The sequence below is a fragment of the Diospyros lotus genome, chromosome 5 (genome assembly GCF_014633365.1).
Source record: "Diospyros lotus cultivar Yz01 chromosome 5, ASM1463336v1, whole genome shotgun sequence".
Taxonomy (NCBI): Eukaryota; Viridiplantae; Streptophyta; class Magnoliopsida; order Ericales; family Ebenaceae; genus Diospyros; species Diospyros lotus.
This window is the reverse complement of record NC_068342.1, coordinates 28,835,096-28,850,420: the sequence shown is the minus strand read 5'-3', so window position 1 is coordinate 28,850,420 and position 15,325 is coordinate 28,835,096. Positions and strand designations below refer to the sequence as shown.

The 15,325-nt window shown below is 34.6% G+C and overlaps 1 protein-coding gene across 9 annotated transcripts in view; it reads left to right on the top strand.

Annotated features, from left to right (window-relative positions):
• Positions 1 to 4,781: 4,781 nt before the first annotated feature.
• Positions 4,782 to 15,325, top strand: part of LOC127802638 (alpha-1,3-mannosyl-glycoprotein 2-beta-N-acetylglucosaminyltransferase) — an 86,584-nt gene continuing 76,040 nt past the window's right edge. For 3 of the 9 annotated variants that reach the window (XM_052338569.1, XM_052338568.1, XM_052338565.1), the window contains exon 1: positions 4,782 to 5,157. In XM_052338569.1, the coding sequence (XP_052194529.1) occupies positions 5,097 to 5,157 (61 nt within the window). In that variant the 5' untranslated portion in view covers positions 4,782 to 5,096. Of the gene's footprint in view, positions 5,158 to 6,101; positions 6,142 to 6,466; positions 6,583 to 15,325 lie in introns of those variants that run through there. The other 6 variants (XM_052338566.1, XM_052338563.1, XM_052338571.1 and 3 more) reach the window with 4 other exon arrangements.

Here is a 15,325-nt window from a genome sequence, read left to right as displayed (position 1 = left end):
ATTTCACATTTTATAAATTTAGTTGCTAAAATATAATTTTTTTCCCTTTTTTAGCGACGAATATTGTTTCGTCGCTAAAGTTTAAATTTTTTAATTTAATTTTTTCTTCTTTTTGCAATAAATGTATTCTATCGCTAAATTTTTCAATTTTTTATTTTATTTTCCTACTTTTTTAGCGACGAACGTTTTTCGTCGCTAACTTTTTTATTTTTTATTTTATTTTTTCCTTTTTTAGCAATAAACATTTTTTGTCGCTAAAGTTTTTAGTTTTTATTTTATTTTTTCTAATTTTTTAGCAATGGGCTTTTTCAATCACTAAATTTTTAATTTTTTTATTTTAATTTTCCCCTTTTTTAACGACGGACTTTTTCCGTCGCTAAAGTTTTTATTTTTTAAATTAGTTTTTTTTTTGTTTTTAGCAATGGACTATTTTCGTCACTAAATTTTTTATATTTTTTCCCTTTTTTAACGACAGACTTTTTTCGTCGCTAAATTTTTATTTATTTAAATTTATTTTTTCTCTTTTTTGTGATGGGTCACCCTTTGCTGATTCGTCACTAAATTCAAAAAAAATTAGTGACAAAAATATGCGTCGCAAAAATTTAGCGATGGATTTTCGTCACTAAGTAGTGACAGATTTTATCCCGTCACTAATTTTGTTTCTAAATAGTGTATTTCTTGTAGTGTCGTAGCAATGTTAAGAATAGGCATTGACAATTGCAGTAAGACTTATATGTGCTATGTTTTTGCTATGTAATAACAATGGGATCTCACACCCATAGACATGGGGATGCCTAGACAAGTACATAGGCGACCAATGTTGGAGAACGTGCTACTGGATATGACTCGCCATGAGAATCCATTTTGGTTATATGTTGATGGAATTCTCATACAAGATGGGTGTAACTAATCCTTGAACCTAAAGTTGTCACGGTCATCTCATAAGAGGCTGGGTATGTTTTGACATTGTTTCGATGGATCTAGACACAGGTTACACGTGGGCTATCGTTGGGCATATCGTGAAGCTTCTGGAGATGGGTGCATAACCAAGATCAGACTCGTCTATCTCTTGATAGATGTTAATGTATCTAAAACGCCTTCGATGGATATTCACTTTAAATCCATGGCCATGGTGAAAGAGATCAATAAGGAGTTATTGATTTATTTTCTATTCAGTGGGGATATCCTGATGATCGAAGAAAACTTCTATAATCATAATCAAGCAACACATCGCCAGACTTGATATCACATAAGATACATTGATGAGAAGATCGAATTACACGGTAATCATACTCGTGAAAGGTTATTTTTGGATTATGAATCATTTTGAATAATTGGGTAGGTATGATACCTTGCTAGAGATCAATCTTGTCTTATGTGTTCATACCGATACATTGCCAACATGTTCAGAAGCCTAATGAGTCATATGCAATATGTACGGTCCTTGGTTTAAACCATAAAAGTAGACATATGGTTAAGTGAGACACTTCGATAAGAAGTTGTGCCGTCGTAGGTTCTCACTGAAGAAGAACAAATAGACGTAATGATATCGATATGACAAGAGTCATCATAAAGGAAAGAGTTTCTTATGATTGTAATTGATTAAATTATAAATGAGTTTCTAATTTAATAATTTTCTATTTGTTAAATTGACAAATAGAAAATAATATATATTTGAGATTAAATTAATATTTGGGCTAAATTAGATTTGGGCCAAATATTAAATTAATTATTATATTTGAGCTAAATTGAATTTGACTCATATATTAAATTAAATATTATATTTAGGTTAAATTAAATTTGGACTAAATATTTTATTTAAATTTATAATTGGATTTGAGTTATTTAATTTAGTTCCTAATTAAACAAAGATAAATGAGCCGGCTCATATCCATTAGGATTTAGGAAATCCTAAGAGGCCTTCCTCCTCTATAAATACTTCTTTATGGGTTACCCAAATTAACGAATGATTTTGTGTTTTTTTCAATAGTTGAAAAATTGTCATTCATTATTTCCTGTTTCTTTTTCGCATTAATTTGAAATGTGGAGGTTATTTCCGTCCATACGCAACCCGCAAATAAGAGAGTATCTGTATTAATATTTTGTCTCGACAGTTCGACATGTCTTGCTTACGTCTGCGATAAGAGAATATTGATATCAATATTTTATTTTTGTGGTTTAGCATGTCTCACCTACGTCTATGATAAGCAAATATCTATATCAATATTTTGTTTCCACAGTTTAGCATGTCTCGCCTACGTCGGCGAAAAGAGAATATTTGTATCAATATTTTGTTTTTGCTGTTCAACGTGTCTCACCTACATCCATGAATGAAGAATGTCTGTATTAATATTTTATTTCAGCAGTTCAACATGTCTCGTTTACGTCCTCGACTTGCCATACTAGCTTATACCTCATGTCATTAACCAATGATCTCCTTAAGATCGCACTGGGTGAAAGAATATGTCTTGATTTCCATAAGGTTAACCTATCTTGTCACATTCTAGAGGCACATGCTTAATATTATCTGTACTATCTCCTCAGTAGAATGTTGTCAACCAAGACCTCCTTGATGGGATGTTCAATGATTACGATAGGGATGCCTAGGGGATCACCACGAGGCATCAAGTAGAGATTTTCTCAATGGAATAAACATTGCTCCTTAAAAGAAGGCTATAACTATCGCACTAGTTTATAGATTTTATGCTTTCGAAGTAGCAATTTCAAAATGATCTGCATACTGCTTCAATGACTCGTGTAGGCTCTTGTTGAATGCTTAGTAGGTACATCGAATCCTTCTTTCCTTGGAGTATTCACAATGTTGGTCGTTCAACCAAGTCAAAAGGAATGTATGGCTAACAGTCGCATTATCAACCCATGTAGGTGGTCAAGGGGTTTCTCCTCCTTTAATGCATTGGCAATTATGGAAGTTCAAACATTGGCGAGAATGGTTACCTAAGAAAATTGATAGGAATCAAGACCTTTCTACTACGTATCTCCCCATAAAAAGCCAATGCTTTCCTCTATTCTGAAATTTCCTCTATGACTTTTAAAGGTTCTCAATTGAGTCGACCACGACGTCCTAGTTGTAGATGATCATAAATAGAGGACTTAAGTAGGATTTTCACTTTTCTTTAAGGTCATATTTTTAGCGAATTCTTCACGACCGACTATTTTTCACATTCACTCGATCTTCCAACCATCTCATCCTTAGTGGTACACTCATAAGGAAACAATAGAATTATCCCAAGTCATGTTTCTTAGAGGCTCTCCATAGACCACTTTGGGTCATGAGGATTTTGAGGAGGCAAACGTGACCCTTTTATTAGCAATGCAAGTTGGACTTCTTTGGCAATTAAGCATCATGTTATGCTCTAAATACATCATGGTATTTCCTTGATCCCTCGTATTAAATGAGCTATACAAGTGGCGATGCTTTACCGAGGACTTGGTGTGCCCATGGCCATTTAAGGATCTCCTTTTAGTGCTATTAAAGGTTTGTGGAAATCCGTGCATAACATCTAATAGCTCCATGCTGGAGGATCCCATCGACGAGCAAGCCCACCAGGCGGGGTACGCTGGTTGGTGTTCCTTTTTGTATTACCCAACTAATTTCTAGCAGAAACAAACTTGATTGTTCTCACTATTAATCATAACTTTTTGTTAGTTTTTCATAAATGACCCCAAATTGTTACCAAAATATAACAATTGGAATTTGTAGTATGGAAATGCTAGAGTCAAGGCAAAACGAGGCGAACAAGTGGTAGGTGTCTACTCATGGAATGTACATTGAGTAGCTCCTATCTCCGTTTATTTGACCGAGGCCTCAAATAAGCCCTCAGACCCATATCTGGTAGGGAATTGATTCGTCCGTGAGTATCTTCCTGTGTGTTCAAGGCATAATTACTCTCACAAGAATAAATTAGAAGCCACACGAGGATTCCTCACCCTGCATATACCTTCTGATACTTAAGTCAGTATGTGAAGAAAAATAGTTATCTGAGAGACTCTGTAGAGGTTCACTTGATTTGTTAAAATATTCACCCGAATGATGATGTAAGCACATAAGTTTGATATTTTAGCATCTTATCTCTAATCAATTGGCGAACAAAATTCAGTTGATTTTTTTATTTGAATATTCAAAATTTTTTTGATCACTCGATTGGATAAATCATAGAGCTATTTGAGATTAACAAAGTAATACTTGATTTAAGTCTTACCAAGTTGTTTGGATATTTGATTAAGTAAACTCAAATATTTTCTACTCGATATCTATCATTAGTTCATTTGAGTGATGGTTTGAAATATGGTTAAAATAATATTTTTTATTGCATTTACTCAAATACTTTTAAAGCTTCTACTCAAATAGTTATAAATTTAATTGAATGAACTAATATGTAAAGATGATTCACTCCATTATTTAATACATAATTAATTAAAATTTTACGTTAATATTTTAACATCAATATTACCCTAAAAATATTAATTCAATAAAACAATAATTACATACGCTCATATATATATATATATATATGAGAATTTATTATTATATTTAAATAACAACCTAATTAAACAATAATTACATACGTTCATACACGATCTGTGCAGAGATCATCATTCCCTGCCAACCAATATGTATTTAAAATTAAATTTTATACTTTATTTTTCAAAATATAAATTAAACGAAAAATGAAAAAAATATATATTTGAATTTATATATAAAATTGTTTTTTAATATATAAAATATTTTGGGTTGAAACTTCATCCCATTCATTTCTATTTCATTCCATCACTCTAGGCCAAACGAGTCGATCAAAATGCACAGGCGCTCTCTGGTTGCCAGATCGATGCTTCAAAGATAAAACGCCGAGTTTTGGGGAATCTCCGATTTGGTGTAGAATTCGCGTACGTCAAAGTCATAATTCAGGACGCCACCACGGCAACCATCCGATGCGTTGACTGAGTTGACACCAGGCGCTGGAATCCCAGTGATTCGCGACGCAAAGAGGCAAATTCATACCCCTGTTTTCTGATATCGAAACTTCACTTTCTGAAGCTTTTGGTCGATTACCCTTAAAAAGAGAAAAAATGGTGAAATGTTCTTTCGATTTCCGATACCTTCTCCTCGCTGCGGCGGTCGTGTTCATCTACATCCAGGTGACTCTTTCACTTATTTCTAGTCGTCCGATCTCATTGCTTTCCTTAATTATTCTGTTTTCTAGATGTTTTAAAGCCCTAATCGGCATATGCGAACATATTTGTGTTTATATATGAACTTACTTAAATATAGTACGCGGCTTTTGACCGAGAGAGACACTGATGGTTTGATTAAATGCTTCCCGAAGAAATAATTTCGTCGGATGAGACACCACCCAAATCAGTTCCCTTATATAACTATATTTGGGAGGGAACTAGAGTTTTTAGATGGAAAGAAAATAAAGGTATTCATGTCCGAGCATTTTACACACACTCAAAACATTTATTTTTCTTTCCTTCTGCTTTTCCTTTTCTTCTAGAAGTCCCAATTCCAAGCATCGCATAAAGACGAAGATAATAATATTGACAGATGATGATGATCAAGATTCCACCGCTTTATGCTCAAAAGACTTTCTGCTCAATTGTGAAATTAGTTCAGCTACTGATTTGATGCTTCCTCTTCCTCATAATGGATTTTCTTGTAAATAATAGATAAATTCATCAGAAATTTGTTGTTTGATCAATGCCATTTCTCGATGCTTTTTCTTTTTATTTCATCATTCCACTTACTTTTCTCTGCATGATTGGTTCCCTTCTTAGGGTTTCATTTAGCCTGTAAGGGTTACCTTTGAACAGTAAGATAACATCAATATATCTATAAAAGAAAAGGAGGTACAACCATAGTCCAGAAAGTGGAAAGATTTTATCAATATCTCAAGGAATGGCGATTAACGGAACATAAACCCTGGCCTAATAAATGGATATTAAGCCACAATTCTTGAATATTTAGTTTTCTTGTAATAATTTCCCAAACTAGAATCTTAAATACACAAAAACATATAGCTCTTTCACCATTCATGTCATACGAATAGCTTTTACATTTCCTGTTTTCAAATTAATTTCAGTCTTCCTCCCAATCAGTATCAGATGTCACATTGCGAACAGGTAAAACATTTTGTTTTTGTTGGCATATACTATTGTAAAACTTGATGATGGCATACCTGTCTTTGCTTGCTATTTGTATATTTCATATGCTTTTGATGCAATTTTGCTATCCATTTTCTGTATGAGCTAGACCAATATGTTTCTTGTCTATGTCTCTTATGCTCCCATTAATTGAATTAGTTTTCCTATTATTACCAAATGTTGCAACCCCACCTAATGGGATTAAGGTTCATGATGATGATGATGATTATTAAATAATGCAATTTCTTTTTTTCTCCTATCTATTTTTTTTTTCTTTTTCATTCCTCTACCGTGTTTACCTCAGATGCGGCTTTTTGCTACGCAATCAGAATATGCTGATCGGCTTGCTGCTGCAGTACGTACGACTAATTTTAATTCAATCACCACACTTGTGTATCAACTATTACCATCTTGGAGTATGTGAGTGACTCATCTACAATTATGAATGAATGTTTGTATAGCTTTAAAATCTAGGCATTGTTATTGTTTGAACTTTCTTCTACGAGCTCAACAATGACAATCACAAGCCTTAATCCCACTAGGTGAGGTCGTTTACATGAATTCTAAATCTCTAGCTATCTTTGAGTCTATCCATGGTCATATCCTCAGTGGGGCCATATATTCTATACCATGTTTAAGGGTTTTCCACCCGCTTTTCTTTACTCTTCTTTTCCCTCTTTTGCTAACATTTTTTTTTTTTTTCATTTCATCCACCTCCCTCAAGGGAACATCTATTAGTCTCTTATTTTCACACATCAAAATCATCTTAATTGTCTGTCTTGCATGGTATCTTCTATGGGCTCCACTTGAATCATATTACATGTAATTTTTGTTTTTAGTTTATGGTTTTGTTATGGCTGCATGCCCACTAAAAAGCATCATCGTCTCAATTATGCTCGCATGTTGCATACGTTGGTCCTTAAAGTAATGTCATAGTTGTCTGATAAAAGCATTCTTTTTAACTTTAAAGGAATTTATGTTTGCTTAAAATGCTGGGCACACTTCCCCACTTCTGCCAACCTACTTTAATTCTATGAGTAATATCCTTCATAACTTCTTCTTCTTCTTAATAATTAATCTAAGATATCTAAACAGATTTTTTCTTTGGACAAGTTGCTTGCCAAGTCCCACAATGACATGATTCACATTTCTTGTTTTAATAAACCAACATTTCACATATTCAGTTTTTTGATCTACTTATCTTCATAATTTAAGTTTATTATTCATACATTTTTTCTCTAATTCACAAAGGCAATATTGTATTGTTTGCAAATAGGATACACCAAGGCACTTCTTTTTGGATGTGCCTTTTGAGTTCTTCCATTAGAAGAGCAAAGTGGTAAGGGCTTAGTGCAAACCTTTAAGTATAATAATTCAATTGTAATTGGAAAGTCTTAGTATACTCTACAAGTCCTAGGACATGTTTCTACTTAATGCCCCTAATCTGAAAAAAAAAAAAGCTTGACCCTCTATAAGTTTCATAACTTTGAATCTCTCCTTATTTTTATAAATAGGCACTAAAGTACTCTCTCTCCACTTGTCTTAACATTTTTTTTTTCATTATAGGACCCATGAAGAATTTTATTAACTAAAAAAATGCTCGCTTCTTCCATGCTTTTTTATTCTTTTATCAAGATATTATTTGGTCTAACTTGTCACGGTCCCAATCATTCTAAACCCTATAGCCTAAACTCTAAACTACTTAACTATTCTTCATCTTTTTCATAATTTGTTTCATTTGGACAAATATGTAATTTGGATAAATATGCCTATAAAATATGTAATTTCTATCTACTTCAAAGTTAATAAGTTGCCTAACCATAACACTTGTTTCTCCACATTTATTAAATAACTTTGAGAACTACTCATTCCATCTCTGTTTGATCACTCCTCATTTACTAGCACTTCCTTTTTTTTTTAATTTTCAATCTTTTATGCATTTTAGTTGGCTTAAATCTCTCGTTTGTTTTTTCTTGCTTTAGATAACTTATTTATTTCTCTTTCTCCTTTTTTTTTGTCAAATAAATAGATGGTACTAATTTTCATAGGCCTTTTATTGTTTTAGCATTTTTTCCTTTGATTCTTTTTTCTCTTCACTAAAATATATATATATATTTTTTTTTTCGATATGGCGTGTATGTAAAGTCTTGTAGGAAGCTCTCTTGGTTTTTGATTTTTAACTCTTCATTCCACCACAATGACTCTTTTTGGTTTAGAGCTTTTCCTTTTAACTCCTAGAATTGTTTTTCCATATAGAAATAGCCATCTCAATCCACATTCTTTTAGCCTTACTTTCTACCCTCCAATCTCTTTTGCTCTCACTTTTCCTTGAAAATAGTTTGTTTTTTCATCTTTCAGAAATCTCACTATTTGATTATTGGGCTTCGTCTTGTATCATTCTTTCTCCTTCATTTTTTTGAGAGGGACGTCAAGGAGCATAAGCATATGTTGAATGGTTAGGCATTCTCTTGTTATAACTTTATAATCCTTACAACATAAGTGATCCTTTTGTTCATAAGAAAGAATCTATTTTGGTAAGTCATATGTGACAAGTGTCCATTGCAATTTTTGAACATAGTATTAGCTATGATGAAAGGATTTAATATGAATCAGTGTTTAAAAAAGAGGGGTTAAGCACAAAGCACAACATGTTGGAGGCTTTTTCTATGTGAAGATCAACAACTTCAGTTGAGCGTGATTAAAATGTGCATAAGTTACGCTTTTATTTGAGCTTCAAAGTGCACTTCAAAAATACGCTCAGTTTTTTTTTTTTAATCAAACAATATGAATGTTGTTTAAATTTTTGCAATACTTTGGCTGCTTGTATGAAATTCTTACTTAGAAAAATCTATTCTCAATAACAACAACAACAACAACATATCCATCCTTTATCCCACTATGTGGGGTCGGCCACATGAATTCTAGACTTTCATATATTTCTTTCTTTTGTGATATCTTTATTTAGGTCCATATACTTTATATCAAACTTTAATGTCTCTCCTAAAGTTTTTTTGGGTTTGCCTCTACCTCTTTTTTTGATTAATTGTTCAATTTCATCAACTCTCCTCAAATGAACGTCTCTTGGTCTTCTTCTCACATGACCAAACCATCTTAGTTTAGTTTCTCTCATCTTCTCCTCAATTGGCGCTACTCCTACCTTATTACGAATGACCTCATTTCTAATTTTATCTTTTCTTGTATGCCCGCACATCCATCTTAGCATCCTTATCTCCACTATGCTCGTTTTTTGCTCATACTGGTATTTGACTGCCCAACATTTTTAACCATACAATAAAAACGGTCTTATAGCTGTCCTATAGAATTTTCCTTTCAATTTTAATGAGATTTTACCATCACATAATACCCCCGATGTATTTCTCCATTTTAGCCAACCTGTTTTAATTCTATGTGTGATATTCTCGTGAATTTCTCCATTTTTTGAATCACTGATCCCAAATATCGAAAATGGTCTTTTCTTTGTATGATTTGGTCTTCTAATTTTATTATAACATTATCAACTCTTGCATTCTTACTAACTTTACATTCCATATATTCTGTTTTCCTTCTACTTAATTTAAATTCCTTAGATTCTAAATTGTTTCTCCACAACTCAAGCTTAGTGTTCACTCCCTTTTTTGTTTCATCCACCAACACTATGTCATCTGCAAATAGCATATACCATGGCACCTCTGTCTGAATGTGTTTAGTGAGTTCATCCATTACTAAAGAAAATAAGTATGGACTTAGTGCAGAACCTTGATGCAGTTCTATTGTAATTTTAAACGGTTTAGTATCTTTTTCGCATGTTCTGACCCTTGTCTCTGCATCATGATACATGTCTTTAAGGGCTTGTATATAAGCTATTTGGACTCATTTCTTCTCCAAAACCTTCCATAATACTTCTCTAGGGACCCTATCATAGGCATTTTCTAGATCAATAAACACCATATGCAGGTCCTTCTGATGATCCCAATACCTTTCCATTCGGCGCTTCAGTAGATATATAACTTCCATTGTTGACCTACCAGGCATGAAACCAAACTGATTTTCTGAGACGTTTGTTTCTTTTCTGAGTCTCTGTTCTATTACTCTCTCCCAGAGTTTTATGGTATGGATTATTAACTTAATTCCTCTATAATTTTCACAGTTTTGAACATCTCCTTTGTTCTTGTATATAAGAACCAAAGTACTCTTCCTCCACTTATTTGGCATCTTTTTTGATTTAAGGATCGCATTAAATAATTTCATTAGCCAGGAGATGCTCTCTTTTCCCATGCATTTTCATGCTTTTATTGGTATATTATTCGGTCCCATCGCCTTATGATTTTTCATCTTTTTAATGTTTGTTTTATTTCTTTTGAACTTATGCGTCGATAAAATGTATAGCTCACGTTCTCTTCGGAGTTACTAAGATGTCCCAACCTAACTCTTGTATCCCCACCATCATTGAATAATTTTGTGAAATACTCCTTCCATCTCTCCTTAATTGCTCCCTCATTCACTAATACATTTTGATTTTCATCTTTTATGCATTTCACTTGGTTTAGATCCCTTGTTTTTCTTTCTCTTGCTTTAGCTAATTTATATATATATCCCCTTTTCCATCTTTTGTATCAAGTCATTTATATAGATTCTCATATGCTTTTGACCTTGCTTCACTAATAGCTCTTTTTGTTGCATTTTTTGCTTCTTTATAATTTTTTAGGTTTTCTTTATTGTTGCATTGATATACAGCTTTATAGCAAGTTTTCTTATTTCTAATTTTCAATTGTACCTCTTCATTCTACCACCAAGACTTCTTAAGGTTTGAGGCTCTACCATTTGTTTCTCCAAGGACTACCTTTACTGTGCTTCTCAAGGAAGTAGCCATTTTCCTCCACATTTGGTTTGCCTGTCCTTCTCCATTCCATTCTCTTCTACCCCTTAATTTTTCTTTGAAGATTAATTGTTTCTCCCCTTTTAAATCCCACCACCTAATTCTTGGATTTTGTTTTATGTGATTTTTTCTCTTCCAATTTCTTACTTGGACGTCAAGTACCAAAAGTCTATGTTGAGTAGTCAAACGCTCCCCCAGTATCACCTTACAATCCCTACAACATAACCGATCCTCTTGTCTCATGAGAAAGTAATCTATTTGGGTTCTTGATGTGACATTTTTATATGTGATTAAGTGTTTGTCTCGTTTTTTGAACGTAGTATTGGTTATGATGAGCCCATATGCCATAGCAAAATCTAGAATAGACTTACTCTCATTATTAATTTTTCCGAATCCATACCCTCCATGTACCTCTCTATAGTTGTTTCCCTCTCTACCCAAGTGACCATTTAAGTCACCTCCTATAATCGCTTTCTCTCCTTTTGGTATCATTTGTACGAGTCCCTCTAGGTCCTCCCAGAATTTTGCTTTTATCTCCTCACCTAACCTCGCTTGTGTTGCATATGTACTAAAGATATTCGTAGTCATTCTTCTTAGACCAACCTTCACCATTATAATCCTATCCCCTATTCTCTTTACATCCACTACCTCATCTACTCGGCTTTTATCCATAATAATCCCCATTCCATTTTTCGGTTGATCATTTCTTTTGTACCATATTTTATATCCAGTTTCTGATAAAACTTTTGCTTTTTTCCCTACCCATCTCGTATCTTGAAGGCACATAATATTAATCTTTCTCCTAATCATCATATCTACCACTTCCATAACTTTGCCTATTAATGTTCCTATGTTCTATGACCTAGTCCTTAATCTATGATTTTGATTTTGGCTTTGACTTTGAATTTGATTTTGTTTTTGATTTTGGATTAGTTTCTTTACTCACATCCGTCTAAGTAAATATGAGGACCCTTGCTCATTTGTCACTATATCTGGACGCCGATGCAGTAGCTCTAGCTCACTTGACACTACATGCGGGCAGTGTAACGCGTCGCTATGAAGGGTTACGCCCTAACGGTTTTTCATAGTTTGTCTAGAGTTCATGTTTTGGATCCGACTAGGTTTTACGTTGGTTGTCGGCTACCTAACACAGCCTTCCTTTATCCAGGTTTGGGATTAGTAGTGGATAACATCCCCAGGCGGAGTTAGAAAAAGCTATTCTTAGATCTTATGGTGCGTTTGATTACAAGGGTAGAATTTGAATGGAAAGAAAATGAATTCCAGAGAATTGAATTACCTAGAATTAAATTCCAGGCAAAATATCAATTAAAGGTGTTTGATTGGCTTAATTGAATTCCAAGGAATTGTCTAAAAATAAATAAAAAATATTACACAAAATATTTAAAAAATCAAATATATATACATACAACTTGCTTTTGGTTGCCATGGCCGCCGCTGCCCCCATCGTCGCCTTCAATGGCCGTCACTGTCGTCATTGGCCGCTGCTCTTGCTTGCCCTCTCTCTCGCTCAGTTCCTCTCTCTTTCTCAGTTCCTCTCTCTCATTCAGTTCCCCTCTCTTGCTCGCCCTATCTCACTTATTCTGTCGTCGCTGCCGCCGCAGTCGAGCTTCCCTTGTCGCCATCGTCGTTGTCCTCTCGGCCGCTGCCTCTCGCAGTTCCTCTCGTTCGATCGACCTCTCTCTCGCTCGCCCTCTTGTTCAGCCACTCTTCTTTTCCTCTGCTTCTACCAAATTGCTCATCTCTCCTTGCTTGGAAAATCTATTTCAGCCCCTCCATGGGAAAATGAATTCCAGTAAAAATGGGAAATGAGGGTCACGTGAGGCAAAGTCAGAAAATGTTTTCCATGGAAAAATTGGTTAATCAAACACTACAAAACCTAGAATTTGGGTAGAAATTGGCCATTTTCCATGGAAAAAGTGTGCAATCAAATGCACCCTTAGAAAATAAAATCATATATACAATTGTTTAAAAAAAAAGAAGACCTAGTTGTATTTACCAAACAAAAAATATTGAAGGGAATATGTAATTAGGTGTAAATTAGGGGTTGCTAATTTATTGCTAATTGCTATAAATTAGGGATTAATGATTGATTCTAATTGTTGTAAAATAGGGATTATTGAGTGATTGCAAATTAGGAATTGATTGATTGGGGATTGTTGTAAATTAGGGGTTGATTAATTGGGAATTGTTGTATAAATCGTGTTAATGAAATAGAATGGGTTTTTTTGTGAAACTTTTGCAAAAAACAAAAGAAGACTTAACAAAATAAAAAAACAAAAATTAATAAAGAAGCCTTAGCATAATCAAATCCTTTGAACCGAGAGTTCATACTAGCTTGTCTTCAAGTTTCATTAGGACCAACAGCTAACCATATTGTATCCCTTTATATACCCCTATGTGTTTTTGCTATGATTGCATGAATTTGTAAACTGGTATAAAATATAAATGAAAAGTAATATCTCATCTCTTGTTAAATTTGAAACCGTCATCCTTATTTAATTTTTTTTAATGATTGCTTTTTTAGTAGTTTATATTTTTTTATGTTTTTAAAAGTTTATACTCTTTATTTTATTTATTCACACTTCACTTTAAGTGCACTTTGCTTTGTGCTTAAGTTCTATAGGCCTTTTGCGCTTAGCGCTTTTCAAATCACTGATATGAATGTACCAATACATTTTCATGTTTTATGTTTCCTGCCTTGGTTTGAAAGGACTGTAACTATGGGAATGAGCTAAAAAACCTCTTTAATAATGACATGATCTTCTTCAAGTGTAAAGTTAAATGTGGATGTTGATGGAATGTGGAACTTTTTTGTCATGACGAGGGAAGCTTAACTAGGCCATTCAGTTGAAGCATGATGTGGAAAAGCAATAAGCCTTTCACCCCTTTTAGTGAATATGATGTACAAAACTCATATACATGTAAAGTATTATAGCATAAGGAAAGTGTATATTTGACATATCATGCAAGATATATGGTTACTATAATATAGGGATGTAAAATATATACAGTTGCCTAATATATTAATCATAATCTTTTAACACTCCTCAACCTGGAGCATAAATGTTGAACTTGCCAAGCTTGGTGCACATGTAGCTTATATGAGGACTTTTGAGTGACTTAGTAAACAGATCATTTAACTTTCATGAGAACCAACAAATGTTGGGACAATATCTCTGGAAAGCATCTTTCTTTGACAAAGTGGTAGTCAATTTCAATGTGTTTGGTTCTCTCATGAAACACGGGACTAGAAGCAATATGCATTGCAGCTTGAATGTTTGATTATCACAAACTAACTGTGTAGACTTGACTTGAGTTACTCCTAACTCACCAACTAGTAGTTTCAACTATATTAACTCACATGTTGCGAGGGCCATATCCCTATATTCTACCTTTACAATGGATTTGGCAATAACACTAGTGTTCGAAAATTCGGCCTAGGCGGCCGCCTAGGCGTTGGGTGGCCACTGGCCGCGACGATTTAGGGCTGGTCGGCACCCCTAGGCGCTCGCCTGACTCTCGGGCCATAGCGGTCGCCTGGGTCGCGCGCCGCCTGGGCCGCCTAGGTCGTGCGCGTCCTTGGGTCGACCTTATTTCCCCCTTCCCTTTCTCTCTGGTCATTCATCGCGGGTCCTCTCTCTCTCGCCTTTGATCTCCTCTTAGTCGTTCGCCGCCGCCATCGATCTCTTCTCTTGGTCCTGCTCTCTCGTCGCCGCCGACCTCACCTGTTGGTCGTTCTCTCTCGTCGCCGCCAATCTCATTTGTTGGCTGTCATCTCTCGTCGCTGATCTCGTCTTCCTCTGGTTTGTATCCATCTTCTTCCGCCTCCAGTTGTTTAGGAAAAAACATTGAAGAAGCTGCAGCAGCAAGCTTGCGTTGCTGCTTGCTGCAGTTGCTCGCTGCTTGCTGCAGCAAGTAGCACCAACTTGTTGCTTGTTGCAGCAGGGAGAATATTAAGAAAAAAATAAAAAATATTAATTTTTTAGGCCCCGCCTAGGCGCTAGTCTGCCGCCCAACTAGTGCTTAGCGTCTTTTAGAACACTGAATAACATTGTTTCTTACTTTTCCAAAAGACTAAGTTGTTGCTAACAAATACACAATATCTAAATGTGGATTGCCTATCGCTAGGGGATCCTACCCAATTAGCATTTGTTTATGCCATAGTGTGACTATGTTCATGATCCCAATACAACACACCATAGCCAGGGGAACCTTTAATATACCAAAGGATACGAATCATCGCGTTCCAATGATTGTTGCAAGCTG